A 15,174-nucleotide genomic window follows, 5' to 3' on the forward strand; every position below is an offset into this window, starting at 1 on the left:
GATCTCCCAAACTTGTGAATGTTACCTTATATGGCAAAGGGACTTTGCACATGTGATTAAGGTAAAAACCTTGAGTTGGGGGATTCTCCTGGATTATCCAGGTGGACCCACTGTCATCACAGTGGTCCTTAAAAGAGGGAGGCAGGAGAAGTCAGAATCAGAGGAGCAGGTGTGCCAGAACTGAAGCAGAGATTGGAGTGATGCACTTTACGATGGAGGAAAAGGCCATAAGCCAAGGAGTGTAGGAAGCCTCCAGAAGCTGGTAAAGGCAAGGAAATGGCTTCTTTCCACTCAGAGCCTCCATAAGGTATCAGCCCGGCCAACACCTTGATTTTTTTAGTCCAGTGAGATCCTTGTCAGGCGCCTGACCTCCAGAACAGTAAGAGAATAAATGTGTGTGGTTGTAAGTCACTAAGTTTCTTGTAATTTATTATCACAGCAGCCATAGGAAACAAATACTCCCAATCTATCACATGAGCCCTTAAAAGCAGAGAACTTTCTCTGGCTGGAAGCAGAAGGATGTAATGGAAGGAAATATTCAAAGCATGTGAGGGGCCACAAGAAAGGCCTGAGAAGGAATGTGGGCAACCTCTGGGAGCAAAGCCAGGCTCCCAGCTAGAAACGGAGACCTTAGTCCTAAGATCACAAGGAACCGGGTTCTGTCAACAACCTGAATGAGATTGGAAGCAGATTCATCCAGTGAAATAAAATTCATATTTTATGGCAAGACCAGAAAATTCAAACATAAAAATTCTTCTCTGCCCTTTGGCCTCCTCTCTCCCCGCAGTGCATTGTGTGTCTGCATCGTGTTTCAACCAAACCTCCCCCATCAGCAGCAACACCTGCTCAGCCATAAAGAACAACATGCTCCCAGCATCACCAAGACAACTCCTTAAAAGATGACATTCCTTCTTGAGCTTGTGAGGGGTCACATGACCCACCCCAATGATGCTTAGATCTGGATTATGTAAACTGTCAATAATATGTGATTTGATGTACAGCCCTCTGTCTCAAAAAAAAAAAAATTATATAACTGTGCCTTGACTTCTAACGGACAGAACAATTTTCAGAGCTTTCTGAGACGCTCTTCCTGGGTTATAATCCTCAAATTTGGCTTGAATAAAATTGTCCATTTCTTTCTTAGATCAACGATTAATTTTTCATCGACAATCCCTAGAGCCTCCAGAAAGGAACACAGCCCTTGGCAGATTACATAAATAGCACATGGGAAAAAAAAAAAAAAAATAGCACATGGAAGCACACAGTGGAGTAGTACGCAGCTGCAGAATAGAACAAGTCAGATCTGTGATCTTTTTTTTTTTTTTTTTTTTAAGGATTTTCTTATTTATTTATTTATTTATTTATTTATTTTTGGCTGTGTTGGGTCTTCGGTTCGTGCGAGGGCTTTCTCCAGTTGCGGCAAGCGGGGGCCACTCCTCATCGCGGTGCGGGGACCGCTCTTCATCGCGGTGCGCGGGCCTTTCTCTATCGCGGCCCCTCCCGTCGCGGGGCACAGGCTCCAGACGCGCAGGCTCAGCAATTGTGGCTCACGGGCCCAGCCGCTCCGCGGCATGCGGGATCCTCCCAGACCAGGGCTCGAACCCGTGTCCCCTGCATTAGCAGGCAGACTCTCAACCACTGCGCCACCAGGGAAGCCCAGATCTGTGATCTTTTATTAAAGAAAAAATAGGCACAGTGTCGCATATTTTAGGGCACCATTGTATGTTAAAAGACAAGACAGAAGGAAGAGAGAAAATACGAGGGTTTTCTTTTCAACGTGTAAAATTCCCTGGAAGGAAGGATCCACCAGGAACAAGTAACAGTTTGATCTCAGCCTGTGAGGTTTGAAGCAGCTGAGCCATTGCTGCACCTGGACTTCTGACCTCCAGGACTTTGAGATCATAAATAGGTGTTTTAGGCCATTCGAGTGGTGGTAATGTGTGTTATAGCAGTAGTAACAAACTAGGTAAATTCCTAAAAAAAAAAAGTTTTCTAAAAGTGGGTCCAAAGTAAGTGCATTTAAATTTTAGCAGCTGCTAAATTTCCTCCTCAAAGTTTGTACTGATTTCTGCCTGATGTTAGTGCATGGAATGCTTGTTTCTCCACAGTGCAGCCAGAAGACCATTTGTTACAGTGCTTTATATTTGTCTATCTGGTGGATGAATAGGATATCACATGGTAGATTTTAAAGAGTTTTATTGAGGTATAATTGACATACAGCAAACCACACATATTTAAAGAATACAATGTGATACATTTTGACAGGTTTATACTGGTAAAACCATGATCACAATCAAGGTAGGTAAAATACTCATGACCCGCAAAAGTTTCCGCATTCTTTGTTATGTAAATTCCCCATTCCATGCAACTAGTGATCTGTTTTCCAAAATTTCAGTTTCTAGAATTTTATATAGGGACTTCCCCAGTGGTCCAATGGCTAAGACTCCACGCTCTCAATGCAGGGGGACCTGGGTTCAGTCCCTGGTCAGGGAACTAGATCCCACGTGCTGCAGCTAAGACCCGTCACAGTCAAATAAATAAATAAGTGTTAAAAAAAAAAAAAAAACTTCAAAAGACAAGAATTTTATATAAATGGAGACATACAGCATGTACTCCCTGCCCCTGCCCTGGCTTCTTTCAGAATAATAATAATAATTTTTTTCTTTAAAATAAATTTATTTATTTATTTTTGGCTGTGTTGGGTCTTCGCAGCTGTGCGCTGGCTTTCTCTAGTTGCGGTGAGCTGGGGCTACTCTTCGTTGTGGTGCGCAGGCTTCTCATTGCAGTGGCTTCTCTTGTTGTGGAGCATGGGCTCTAGGCACGTGGGCTTCAGTAGTTGTGGCACGTGGGCTCAGTAGTTGTGGCTCACAGGCTTTAGAGCACAGGCTCAGTAGTTGTGGCGCACAGGCTTAGTTGCTCTGCAGCATGTGGGATCTTCCCGGACCAGGGATCAAATGCGTGTCCTCTGCATTGGCAGGCGGATTCTTTTTTTTTTTTTTTAAAGATTTATTTGATTGATTGATTGATTGATTGATTGATTGCTATGTTGGGTCTTCGTTTCTGTGCGAGGGCTTTCTCTAGTTGTGGCGAGCGGGGGCCACTCTTCATCGCGGTGCGCGGGCCTCTCACTATCGTGGCCTCTCTTGTTGCGGAGCACAGGCTCCAGACGCGCAGGCTCTGTAGTTGTGGCTCACGGGCCCAGTTGCTCCGCGGCATGTGGGATCTTCCCAGACCAGGGCTCGAACCCGTGTTCCCTGCACTGGCAGGCAGATTCTCAACCACTGTGCCACCAGGGAAGCCCAGCAGGTGGATTCTTAACCACTGCACCACCAGGGAAGTCCCTCAGAATAATTATTTTGAGGTTCATCTATGTTGTTTTATGTACCAATAGTTTGTTTCTCCGGACTTCTCTGGCAGTCCAGTGATTAGGACATCATGCTTCCTCTGCAGGAGGCGCAGGTTCGATCCCTGGTCAGGGAGCTAAGATCCCACATGTTGCGTGGCCAAAAAAAAAAAAAGTTTGTTTCTCTTTATGGCTGAATAGTGTTTCATTGTATGGATGTACTAAATACGTTTATCCATTCACCTATTGATGGACATTCGGGTTGTTTCCAGTTTTGAGCTTTACAAACAAAGCTGTTATGAATATTCGTGTCCAAGTCTTTGCATGGACATGTGCTTTCTTTACTCTTGGTTAAATATCTCAGAATGGAGTGGCTGGGTCAAATGGCAGGTGTATGTTTGACTTTTGAAGAAACTCACTTGGTAGCTTTATTTTGTATTTCTTTTATGCCTGAGGTTGAGCCTCTTTTAGTTTGATGAAAATCTATTTATGCACTGTTTTCTGTGAACAGGATGCTCATATACTTTGTCCATTTATTAAATAATCTGTCTCTCCAGCTATGTGTGATGCTATTTTCATCATGTGATAATTCCCATGTGTACTTGGTTCCTTTCTGGCCTCTCTCTTTTCCACTTGAACATAATATGGAGCCAGAAGACACTTGAGCAGTAATTTACAACCCCTTCATTTTGCCAATGAATAAATGAGTCCAGAGATATCAAGTGACTTTTCTAAGATCACACAGCTAATTGAAAAAGTAAAGAGATGAGCTAGCACTCCCCTCCAACCCTGGCATTTCCAGTCTCACTAACAGCCAACATGGAGCAGACTTTATTTCAAAGACAAAAGATATGGCAAAAAATAGAAGTCATACAGGTCTGCTTTCAGATCACAATGGAATTAAACTCTAAATCAATATCAGAAAGACAGCTAGAAAAATCCTTAAATACTTGGAGATTGAAACACACTTCTAAATAACACATGAGTCAAAAAAGAAATCTCAAGAGAAAATTTTAAGTATTTTGAACTAAATGAAAATGCAGCTTATCAAAATGTGGGGGGTTCAATAAAAGCAGTGCTTACAGGGGAATTTATAGCACTGAATGCATATATCAGAAAAGAAGAAATATCTAGAATCAATAGGCTTCTGCCTGAGGAAACTAGAAAGAAGAGCAAATCAAAGAAAGCAGAAGAAAAGAAATGATAAAAACTCGAGCAGAAACCAGTGAAGTTGGAACAGGAAACCAGAGAGAATCAACAAAACCAAAAACTAGTTCTTCGAAAAGATAAGTAAAATTGACAAGCCTCTAGCCAGGCTAACTAAGAAAGAAAGAGAAAGGACACAAATTGCTAATAGCAGGAATGAGGGATGAGACATCTCTACACATCCCATGGACTTTAAAAGGATAGTAAAGGAATATAAACAACTCTATGCCCATAAATTTGATAACCTAGATGAAATGGACCAGTACCTTGAAAGACACAATCTGCCAAAACTCACCCATGACAGAATAGACAATCTGAACAGACCTATATCTGTTAAGGAAATTGAGTCAATATTTAATAACCTTCCAACACAGAAATTACTAGGCCCAGTGGGTTCACTGATGAATTCTACCAAGCATTTAAAGAATACATTATACCAATTTTCTACACTCTCCTTCAGAAGATAGAAGCAGAGGGAATAATCCCCTAATTCTAGGAGGCCAGAATTACCCTACTATGAAAACCAGACAAAGACACTACAAGAAATGAAGATTACAGATCAATATCTTTTATCAATATAGATGCAAAAAACCTTAACAAAATATTAGCAAATCAAATCCAATAATGTATAAAAAGAATTGTGCACCATGACCAAGCAGGATTTATCTCAACTATGCAAGATTGGTTCAACGTTTGAAAATCAATTAATATAATTTATTACATCAACTGGCTAAAGAAGAAAAATCACAAGATCATATCAATAGATGCAGAAAAAGCATTTGACAAAATCTTACACGCATTCATGACAAAAACTCTCAGTAAACTCTGAGGAACAGAGGGAAACTTCCTCAAGATGATAAAGATGATCTACAAAAATCTACAGTTTATGTCATACTTGATGGTGAGAAACTAGAAGCTTTCCCCCTGAGATCAGGTACAAGACAAGAACATCTCTTTTCACTACTCCTTTTCAGCATAATACTGGCAGTCCTAGCTAATGCAAAAATATAGGGAAAGGATATATAAAGTATATAGACTGGGAAGGAAGAAATAAAACTGCCTTTCTTTGCAGATGACATGATCATCTATATAGAAAATCTGAAAGTATCAACCAAAAAAATCCTGAAATTATTAAGCTATTATAGCAAGGTTGCAGAATGCAAGATTAATATACAATAGCCAATTGCTTTCCTATCTACTAGCAATGAACCTGTGGAACTTGAAATTAAAAACAATACCATTTACATTAGCACTCCAAAAATGAAATACCTAGGTATAAATCCAACAGAATATGTACAAGATCTACATGAGGAAAACTACAAAACTCTGAAAGAAATCAAAGAACTAAATAAATGGAGAGAGATTGCTTGTTCATAGATAGGATGACGCATTATTGTCAAGATGTCAGTTCTTCCCAATTTGATCTATAGTTTCAATGCAATCTCAATAAAAATCCCAGGAAATTATTTTGTCGATATCAACAAACTGATTCTAAAGTTTATGAGGAGAGGCAAAAGACCCAGAATAGCCAATACAATATTGGAGGAGAAAAGCAAAGCTAGAGGGCTGACACAACCTGACTTCAAGACTTACTATAAAGCTACAGAATTTGAGAGTGTGGTATTGGTGAAAATATAGACAAATAGATCAATGGAACAGAATAGAGAGCCCAGATATAGATCTACATAAATATAGTCAACTGATCTTTGACAAAGGTGCAAAAGCAGCACAATGGAGCCAAGATAGCCTTTTCAACAAATGGTGCTGAAACAACTGGACATCCACATGTGAAAAAAAAAAAATCTAGACACAGGACTTACACCCTTCACAAAAATTAACTCAAAATGGATTGCAGGGAATTCCCTGGCAGTCCAGTGGTTAGGACTCTGTGCTTTCACTGCTGAGGATGCGGGTTCAATCCCTGGTTGGGGAACTGAGATCCTGCAAGCCACGCAGCACGGCCAAAAAAAAAATAAAAAATGGATTGCAGACCTAAATGTAAAACACAATTATAAAACTCCTAAGGGACTTCCCTGGTGGTCCAGTAACTAAGATTCCACTCTCCCAGTGCAGGGGCCAGGGTTTGATCCCTCATACTGCAACAAAGATCCTGCACTCTGCAATGAAGATTCTTCGTGCCTCAACTAAGACCTGACACAGCCAAATAAGTAAATAAATATTTTAAAAGACAAAAAACAAACAAACAAACAACAAACCTCCCAGAAGATAACACAGCAGAAAATCTAGAGGACCTGGGATTTAATGATGACTTTTTAAATATGACACCAAAAGCATAATTCATGAAAGAATAAATTGATAAGCTGGAATTGATGAAAATTTAAAATGTCTGCCATGCAAAAGACACTGTCAAGAGAATGAAAAGATAAGCCACAGATTGGAAGAAAACATTTGCAAAAGATACATCTGATCAAGGACTATTATCCAAAATACCCAAAGAACTCTTAAAACTCAACAACAAGAAAACACACAAACCAATTAAGGTATGGGCCAACAATATCACTGATGAACACAGATGCAAAAATCCTTAACAAAATACTAGCAAGCAGAATCCAACAGCACATTAAAAGGATCATACACCATGATCAAGTGGGGTTTATCCCAGGAATGCAAGGATTCTTCAATATATGCAAATCAATCAATGTGATACACCATATTAACAAATTGAAGGAGAAAAACCATATGGTCATCTCAAGAGATGCAGAAAAACCTTTTGACAAAATTCAACACCCATTTATGATAAAAACCCTCCAGAAAGTAGGCATAGAGGGAACTTACCTCAACATAATAAAGGCCGTATATGACAAACCCACAGCCAACATCGTTCTCAATGGTGAAGAACTGAAACCATTTCCACTAAGATCAGGAACAAGACAAGGTTGCCCACTCTCACCACTATTATTCAACATAGTTTTGGAAGTTTTAGCCACAGCAATCAGAGAAGAAAAAGAAATAAAAGGAATCCAAATTGGAAAAGAAGAAGTAAAGCTGTCACTGTTTGCAGATGACATGATACTATACATAGAGAATCCTAAAGATGCTACCAGAAAACTACTAGGGCTAATCAATGAATTTGGTAAAGTAGCAGGATACAAAATTAATGCAGAGAAATCTCTTGCATTCTTATACACTAATGATGAAAAATCTGAAAGGGAAATTAAGGAAACACTCCCATTTACCATTGCAACAAAAAGAATAAAATACCTAGGAATAAACCTACCTAAGGAGACAAAAGACCTGTATGCAGAAAACTATAAGACACTGATGAAAGAAATTAAAGATGATACAAACAGATGGAGAGATAGACCATGTTCTTGGATTGGAAGAGTCAACATTGTGAAAATGACTATACTACCCAAAGCAACCTACAGATTCAATGCAATCCCTATCAAACTACCAAAGGCATTTTTCACAGAACTAGAACAAAAAATTTCGCAATTTATATGGAAACACAAAAGACTCCGAATAGCCAAAGCAATCTTGAGAAAGAAAAATGGAGCTGGAGAAATCAGGCTCCCTGACTTCAGACTATACTACAAAGCTACAGTAATCAAGACAGTATGGTACTGGCACAAAAACAGAAATATAGATCAATGGAACAGGATAGAAAGCCCAGAGATAAACCCACGCACATATGGTCACCTTATTTTTGATAAAGGAGGCAAGAATATACAATGGAGCTAAAACAGCCTCTTCAGTAAGTGGTACTGGGAAAACTGGACAGCTACATGCAAAAGAATGAAATTAGAACACTCCCTAACACCATACACAAAAATAAACTCAAAATGCATTAAAGACCTAAACGTAAGGCCAGACACTGTAAAACTCTTAGAGGAAAACATAGGCAGAACACTCTATGACATAAATCACAGCAAGATTCTTTTTAACCCACCTCCTAGAGAAATGGAAATAAAAACAAAAAGAAACAAATGGAACCTAATGAAACTTAAAAGCTTTTACACAGCAAAGGAACCATACACAAGACTAAAAGGCAACCCTCAGAATGGGAGAAAATATTTGCAAATGAAGCAACTGACAAAGGATTAACCTCCAAAATTTACAAGCAGCTCATGCAACTCAATATCAAAAAAACAAACAACCCAATCCAAAAATGGGCAGAAGACCTAAATAGACATTTCTCCAAAGAAGGTATACAGATAGCCAACAAACACATGAAAGGATGCTCAACATCACTAACCATTAGAGAAATGCAAATCAAAACTACAGTGAGGTATCACCTCACACCAGTCAGAATGGCCATCATCAAAAATCTACAAACAATAAATGCTGGAGAGGGTGTAGAGAAAAGGGAACCCTCTTGCACTGTTGGTGGGAATGTAGATTGATACAGCCACTATGGAGAACAGTATAGAGGTTCCTTTAAAAACTAAAAACAGAACTCCCATATGACCCAGCAATCCCACTCCTGGGCATATACCCTGAGAAAACCATAATTCAAAAAGAGTCATGTACCACAGTGTTCATTGCAGCACTATTTACAATAGCCAGGACATGGAAGCAACCTAAGTGTCCATCGACAGATGAATGGATAAAGAAGATGTGGCACATATATACAATGGAATATTACTCAGCCATAAAAAGGTTTGAGTTATTTCTAGTGAGGTGGATGGACCTAGAGTCTGTCATACAGAATGAAGTAAGTCAGAAAGAGAAAAACAAATATCATATGCTAACACATATATATGGAATCTAAAAAAAAAAAAAATTGGTTCGGAGAACCTAGGGGCAGGACAGGAATAAAGACGCAGACATAGAGAATGGACTTGAGGACACTGGGAGGGGGAAGGGTAAGCTGGGATGAAGTGAGAGAGTGGCATGGACTTATAAATACTACCAAATGCAAAATAGATAGCTAGTGGGAAGCAGCCGCATAGCAAAGGGAGATCAGCTCCGTTCTTTGTGATCACCTAGAGGGGTGGGATAGGGAGGGTGGGAGGGAGACACAAGAGGGAGGAGATATGGAGATATATGTATATACATAGCTGATTCACTTTGTTATAAAGCAGAAACTAACACACCATTGTAAAGCAATTATACTCCAATAAAGATGTTAAAAAAAAAAAAAAGTTTGGGCCAAAAACCTTAACAGACACTTCCCCAAGGAAGGTACACAGATGGCAAATAAGCATACGAAAAGATGATCCACATCATATGTCATCAGGGAAATGAAAGCTAAAACAACCATGAATACCACTACATACTTATGTAAATGGCTGGGCTCTGAAACTGACAACATCAAATGCTGGTGAGGATGTAGAACAACAGGAATTCTCATACATCTTTGACAGGAAAGCAAAATGGTAAGACTACTTTGGTTTTTGTCTTTTGTGGCCGAGTCGCACAGCTTGCGGGATCTCAGTTCCCTGACCAGGGATTGAACCCAGGCCACGGCACTGAAAACCCAGAATTCTAAGCACTAGGCCACCAGCCAACTCCTGGTACAGTTACTTTAGAATAGGGTTTAGTGGTTTCTTGCAAAACTAATTATACTCTCACCATATGATCCAGCAATAGTGCTCCTTAGTATTTACCCAAATGAATTGAAAACTTATGTCCACACAAAAATCTCCACATGGATGTTTATAGCAGCTTTATCCACAACTGTCAAAATTTAGAAGCAACCAAGATGTCCCTCCGTAGGCGAAATAAACTGTGGTACATCCAGACAATGAAATATTATTCAGCTCTAAAGAGAAATGAGCTATCAAGCCATGAAAAGACATGGAGGAACTCTAAATGCATATTGCTACGTGAAAGACATCAATATGAGAAGGCTATGTACTGTGTGATTCCAATTATATGGCATTCTGGAAAAGGCAAAACTACAGAGGCAGTAAAAAGATCAGTGGTTGCCAGGGACTTGGGGAGGGAGGGATTCAGAGGCTGATTACAGAGGATTTTTAGGGCAGTGAAAATACTCTGTATGATACTATAATGGTGGATATATGTCGTCATACATATCTCCAAACCCACAGAATGTACAACACCAAGGGTGAACCCTAAGGTAAACTCTGGACTTGGAATGATGATGATGTGTCAGTGTAGGTTCGTCAGTGGTAACAAATGTACAATACCATTCTGATGGGGGATGCTGACCATGGGGAAGGCTGTGCGTGCACGAGAGCAGGGGGTATTTGGGAAATCTCTATGCCTTCCTGTCAATTTTGCCGTGAACCTAAAACTGCTCTGAGGAATAAGGTCTCACAAAATATGGCTGTAAGGACAAAATCTTCTGTGAAATCCTCTACCCACGTAAGAAGAGCTCACTGCGCCCCCTACTGGTCAGGTCTTCTCTGCCATGGGGTATCTCTCGCGGCAGCTCTGCAAAATCACGCGTCTTTTGATGGTTTAAAAAGAAGTCTTCTTATTTTTGGTAACTCTGACTTGGGTGTGATGGACCTTAGTTTAGCCTCTGCCTTATTTCAGAACTGGAAGCTCAGTCTCCAGTTGTCTGCCAACCCAATCCTGCAAATTCTTTCAAGGAGGAAGCAGGATCTAGTTTTTGTGGGAGGATGAAGAAAGAGGTGGGAAGGCTTGTCTAGGAGGATCTGATTGTGAATCAAGTCCTCGAGTCCCAGAGCTCCATCCTATCCGGGCATCAGATTTTTGTCCAGTAATGACAGACACGGGAAAGGGAGGCCAGAGATGCCCGGAGCCCTACCCCAGTCAACTCCGGTAGACTGGGTGATGGCAAATCCCGCTGGTCATCAGAAAGGCCTGGAGGGCGGCTCCCCCACCATGGTTCTGATTTTCCAGACCTAGACTGTGATGTCGCTGTATTAACTGGGAAACACCACATGGAAGGTTGCACGGTTTTCTTTCAGATTCCTGACTGTGAAAGGAGAAGGAATCCAGATTTGTGGGCAGAGACCAGAGTCTCCTGGAGGAAGAGATGGAGGAAGTGATAACCACTGACCAAAGCTGCCCAAGTCAAAAGAACAGGGACTCTGGAGCAACACTGGGTTTAAAATCCTCACAAGCTGTGTGACTTTGGGCAAGTGACTTAACCTCTCTGTGTCTCTTCTTCCTTGTCTGTACAACGGGATGCTGCTAGTTCAACCTTGCAGGTTGTTGTTGGTAGGGGCGGGCGGGTGGGGAGGTTTGACTGAATGAGTTAATATTTAGTGAGTGCTTTGCCCTGTACCTGTACAGTTTTAAAAAAAATAATAAATAAATTTATTTATTTATTTATTTATTTACTTATTTTTGGCTGTGTTGGGTCTTCTTTGCTGTGCACGGGCTTTCTCTAGTTGTGGCGAGCAGGGGCTACTCTTTGTTGTGGTGCACGGGCTTCTCATTGCGGTGGCTTCTCTTGTTGCGGAGCACGGGCTCTAGGTACGAGGGCTTCAGTAGCTGTGGCTCGAAGGTTCTAGAGCGCAGGCTCAGTAGTTGTGGTGCACGGGCTTAGTTGCTCCGCGGCATGTGGGATCTTCCCGTACCAGGGCTCGAACCTGTGTCTCTTGCATTGGCAGACGGATTCTTAACCACTGTGCCACCAGGGAAGCCCCAGTTTTTTTTTTCATTGAGATATATTTGACATATGACATTATGTGAGTTTAAGGCCTCGAACATATTAGTTTGATACATTTATATTGCAATACAATTGCCATCGTAGCATTAGCTAACACCTCTCTTGCATCATATAATTATCATTTCTTCTAGTGTTGGGAAAAATTCAATCTAGTTTCTTAGCAAGTTCAATGTTTACAATACCATTTTGTTGTCTATAATCACTGTACTGTGTATTAGGTCTCCAGGACTTATTTCTTTCCTAGTTGCAAGTATACAGTTTTCTAGTAACATTACTATCTATTCTTTGAAGTCCCGGGGAAATCTCTCCTTTGTAAATTGCTCCCAGTGACTCCCCACACAATAACCATTCCTTTCTAACCAGAGCTCTCCTTGGTACATTTCTTGCTTTTTTGCACGTGCATCTCATTTCCCTTCAAGAATTTTAGCTCCTCCAGGCCAGCCCTGTCAGATGTAGTTTTCTGCTTTTCCTCACAGCATTTAGTAGCCCCCCAGAACACATCGTGGGCCCCCAGGCAGCTGTAAGCTGAAGGGCTGTTTGAATCTTCAGCCCTATGGGGGTTTCTGCACTCAGCCAGTGAAGATGTTTGAGCTGGAGGACTGGAAGGTGAAATTACTGGTTTCAAAATATAAAAGAAATTGGCCCAAGTCTAAAAGCGTAATTAGGGAATTCCCCAGTGGTCCAGTGGTTAGGACTCAGTGCTTTCAATGCCAAGGGCCCGGGTTCAATCCCTGGTCAGGGAACTAAGATCCCACAAGCCACGTGGCATGGCCAAAAAAAAAAAAAAAAAGACAAGCATAATTAATTATTTCCATAAGACATGATGTGTCAACCAGTCAAGTGGGTCTTAATTTAACTTTAACAAAATTACATTTAACTGTTAATTGAGGGATGAACGAACAAACAAATGTGGCTTATCCATTCGATGACACAATATTCAGCTATAAAAAGGAATGAAATACTGACACACACTACAGCATGACTGAACCTTGAAAGCATGGTCTCACTGAAAGAAGCCAGACACGACAGGCCACATACTGAATGATTCCATTTCTATGAAATGACCCAAAGAGGTAAATCCATGGAGACAGAAAGCAGAGCAGTGGTGACCAGGTACTGGGGTGACAGGAATGAGGAATGACTGCTTATGGGGGGTGGGATTATCTCTTGTGTTGGTGAAAATGTTCTAAAATTGGTTCTGGTGTTGGTTGCACAAGTCTGTGAATATACTCAAAACCATTGAATTGTGTACTTTAAATGGGAAAATTGTGTGATATATTATCTCAGTAAAGTGGTTTATAAGAAAGCACACTTATTGTGGGAAACAGGTGCATAAGAGGAGGGGCTGGTCCACGAGGCCTGCAGGGGCTGAAGGAGGTGGTGGCTGAGGAACTCGGCTGTCTGGAGCCTAAACACCAAAGGGTGCAGGTAGATGTGGGGCCTGGGATCACGTGTGAGAGGACCCCGGCCTCCCAGAGGACTTGCGCCCCTTCTCTGCTGGTGGTCCTAATGTGTGCAGGAGGGAGGCCTTGGGCCTGAAGGATTGAAACACCCCTCAGCTGCTGAGAGCCGTTTCCGAGGCTGGGCTGGCCCTTCTCTTTGCTTCGCCCACCATGAGTGCCGGGAAAGACAAGGCCAAAATCAGACCTCAGAACTCGACAGTGCTGATGGTTATACAGTGTTGTGAATGTAGTCAGTGCCACCAAATTGCCACTTTAAAATGGTTAAAATGGTAAATTTTATGTTATATCTATGAGACCACACACACAAAAAGGCAAACCATGTTCTGTTGCCTTCTGCCCTGAGAGCTTCATTTCCAAGGCTTGAAGAGGCAAACCTTTTTGTTGCCCCCTAGACTGAAAAGGGATTTTTCCCCCTCACTGGTCAGAAGCCCCCTCCCTCCCTCCTCGTGCTAAGAACTCTATTGGAGGCTTCTGAATGGCTGGGTCTTTGCCCTGGAAGCCACCTCCTCCCCTTCCCGTCCCCAACTCCTGTGCTGGGAGTGTGAATTGAAGCTGAGCCCTCCGCTTTGGGAAAGAAGCTTCCTTTCTGGGCTGCTCTGAGCCGCTCTGGAGAGGGAGACTGGCTGTGTGGGGCTCCCTCGGGCCAGCGGCAGTGCCAGCGCCCATGGGTCTCCTTGGTCTGGTCCTGCTCTGGGTGCTGACGGCAGTGACTTCAGGGAGTAAGTAAAGCTGCTGCAACCCTATTCCTTCCGGGGTGGAAGGGCGGCAGCCCAGATGCACTTGGGACAGCGTTTTTATAGCCAAATGTATGTTTACCTGCCCTTCTGCTGCCTCCCTTGGTTTTGCCTTTCATGGGGAAAAGGAGGGAGAGAGTACAGGTGGATCCCTCATCTCTCACTCCCAACTTTCCCCAACATCCTCTGGAAACTGAGACCAGATCTGAAATCCTGAGTGAGGAAAAGCTGACTTCCAGACTCCCTGAGCCTGGGTGCAGGGATGCTTATCTGTCTCCAGGGATACTAATACTCCGATGCAGGGTAGCAATGTGGAATGAACTTTAACTTGTTGTCTATTTACTGCAGGAAGGTACAGGACAGTGCTATCCATTAAAAATACAATGCAAGCCAATATATAATTTAAAATTTTCAAGCAGTCACATTTAAAAATGTGTAAAAAAAAGCAAGTGAAATTAATTTAATAATTATTGTACTTAACCCAATATACCTAAAATATCATTAGAAAATGTAATTGATATAAAAAGTATTAACAAGATATATTTCCTGTTCCTTGAAACCCAGTGTGTACTTTATACTTAGAACATATTTCAATTTGGATGCCAAATTTTCATTGCAAATACTTGATCTCTTCTTAGATTTCTTAAAATTTCAAGTTGAAAAAGTACTTTTGTATACTAAGTTGTTTCAAACATACTTAAAAGTTTTCCAATAACTGACTTGAGCACAGTTTTTAATTTAAATTTAATTAAAGGTTTCTTTATAACACCAGCCACATTTCACATGCGGCTGGTGGCTACCGTCCCAGACGGTGCAGGTCCCATCACAGCTGTTTTACTCACTGTATTTTCACCTATT

General features: G+C 41.4%; 1 protein-coding gene across 1 annotated transcript in view; it reads left to right on the plus strand.

Moving 5' to 3' along the window:
- Positions 1-15,174, plus strand: part of LOC130704922 (uncharacterized) — a 169,887-nt gene that overhangs the window by 11,518 nt on the left and 143,195 nt on the right. Inside the window, exon 2 of the mRNA XM_057529687.1 lies at positions 14,230-14,301. Coding sequence (XP_057385670.1) covers positions 14,230-14,301 — 72 coding nt within the window. The remainder of the gene's footprint in view (positions 1-14,229; positions 14,302-15,174) is intronic.

The sequence above is a fragment of the Balaenoptera acutorostrata genome, chromosome 15 (genome assembly GCF_949987535.1).
Source record: "Balaenoptera acutorostrata chromosome 15, mBalAcu1.1, whole genome shotgun sequence".
NCBI classification, from domain to species: Eukaryota; Metazoa; Chordata; class Mammalia; order Artiodactyla; family Balaenopteridae; genus Balaenoptera; species Balaenoptera acutorostrata.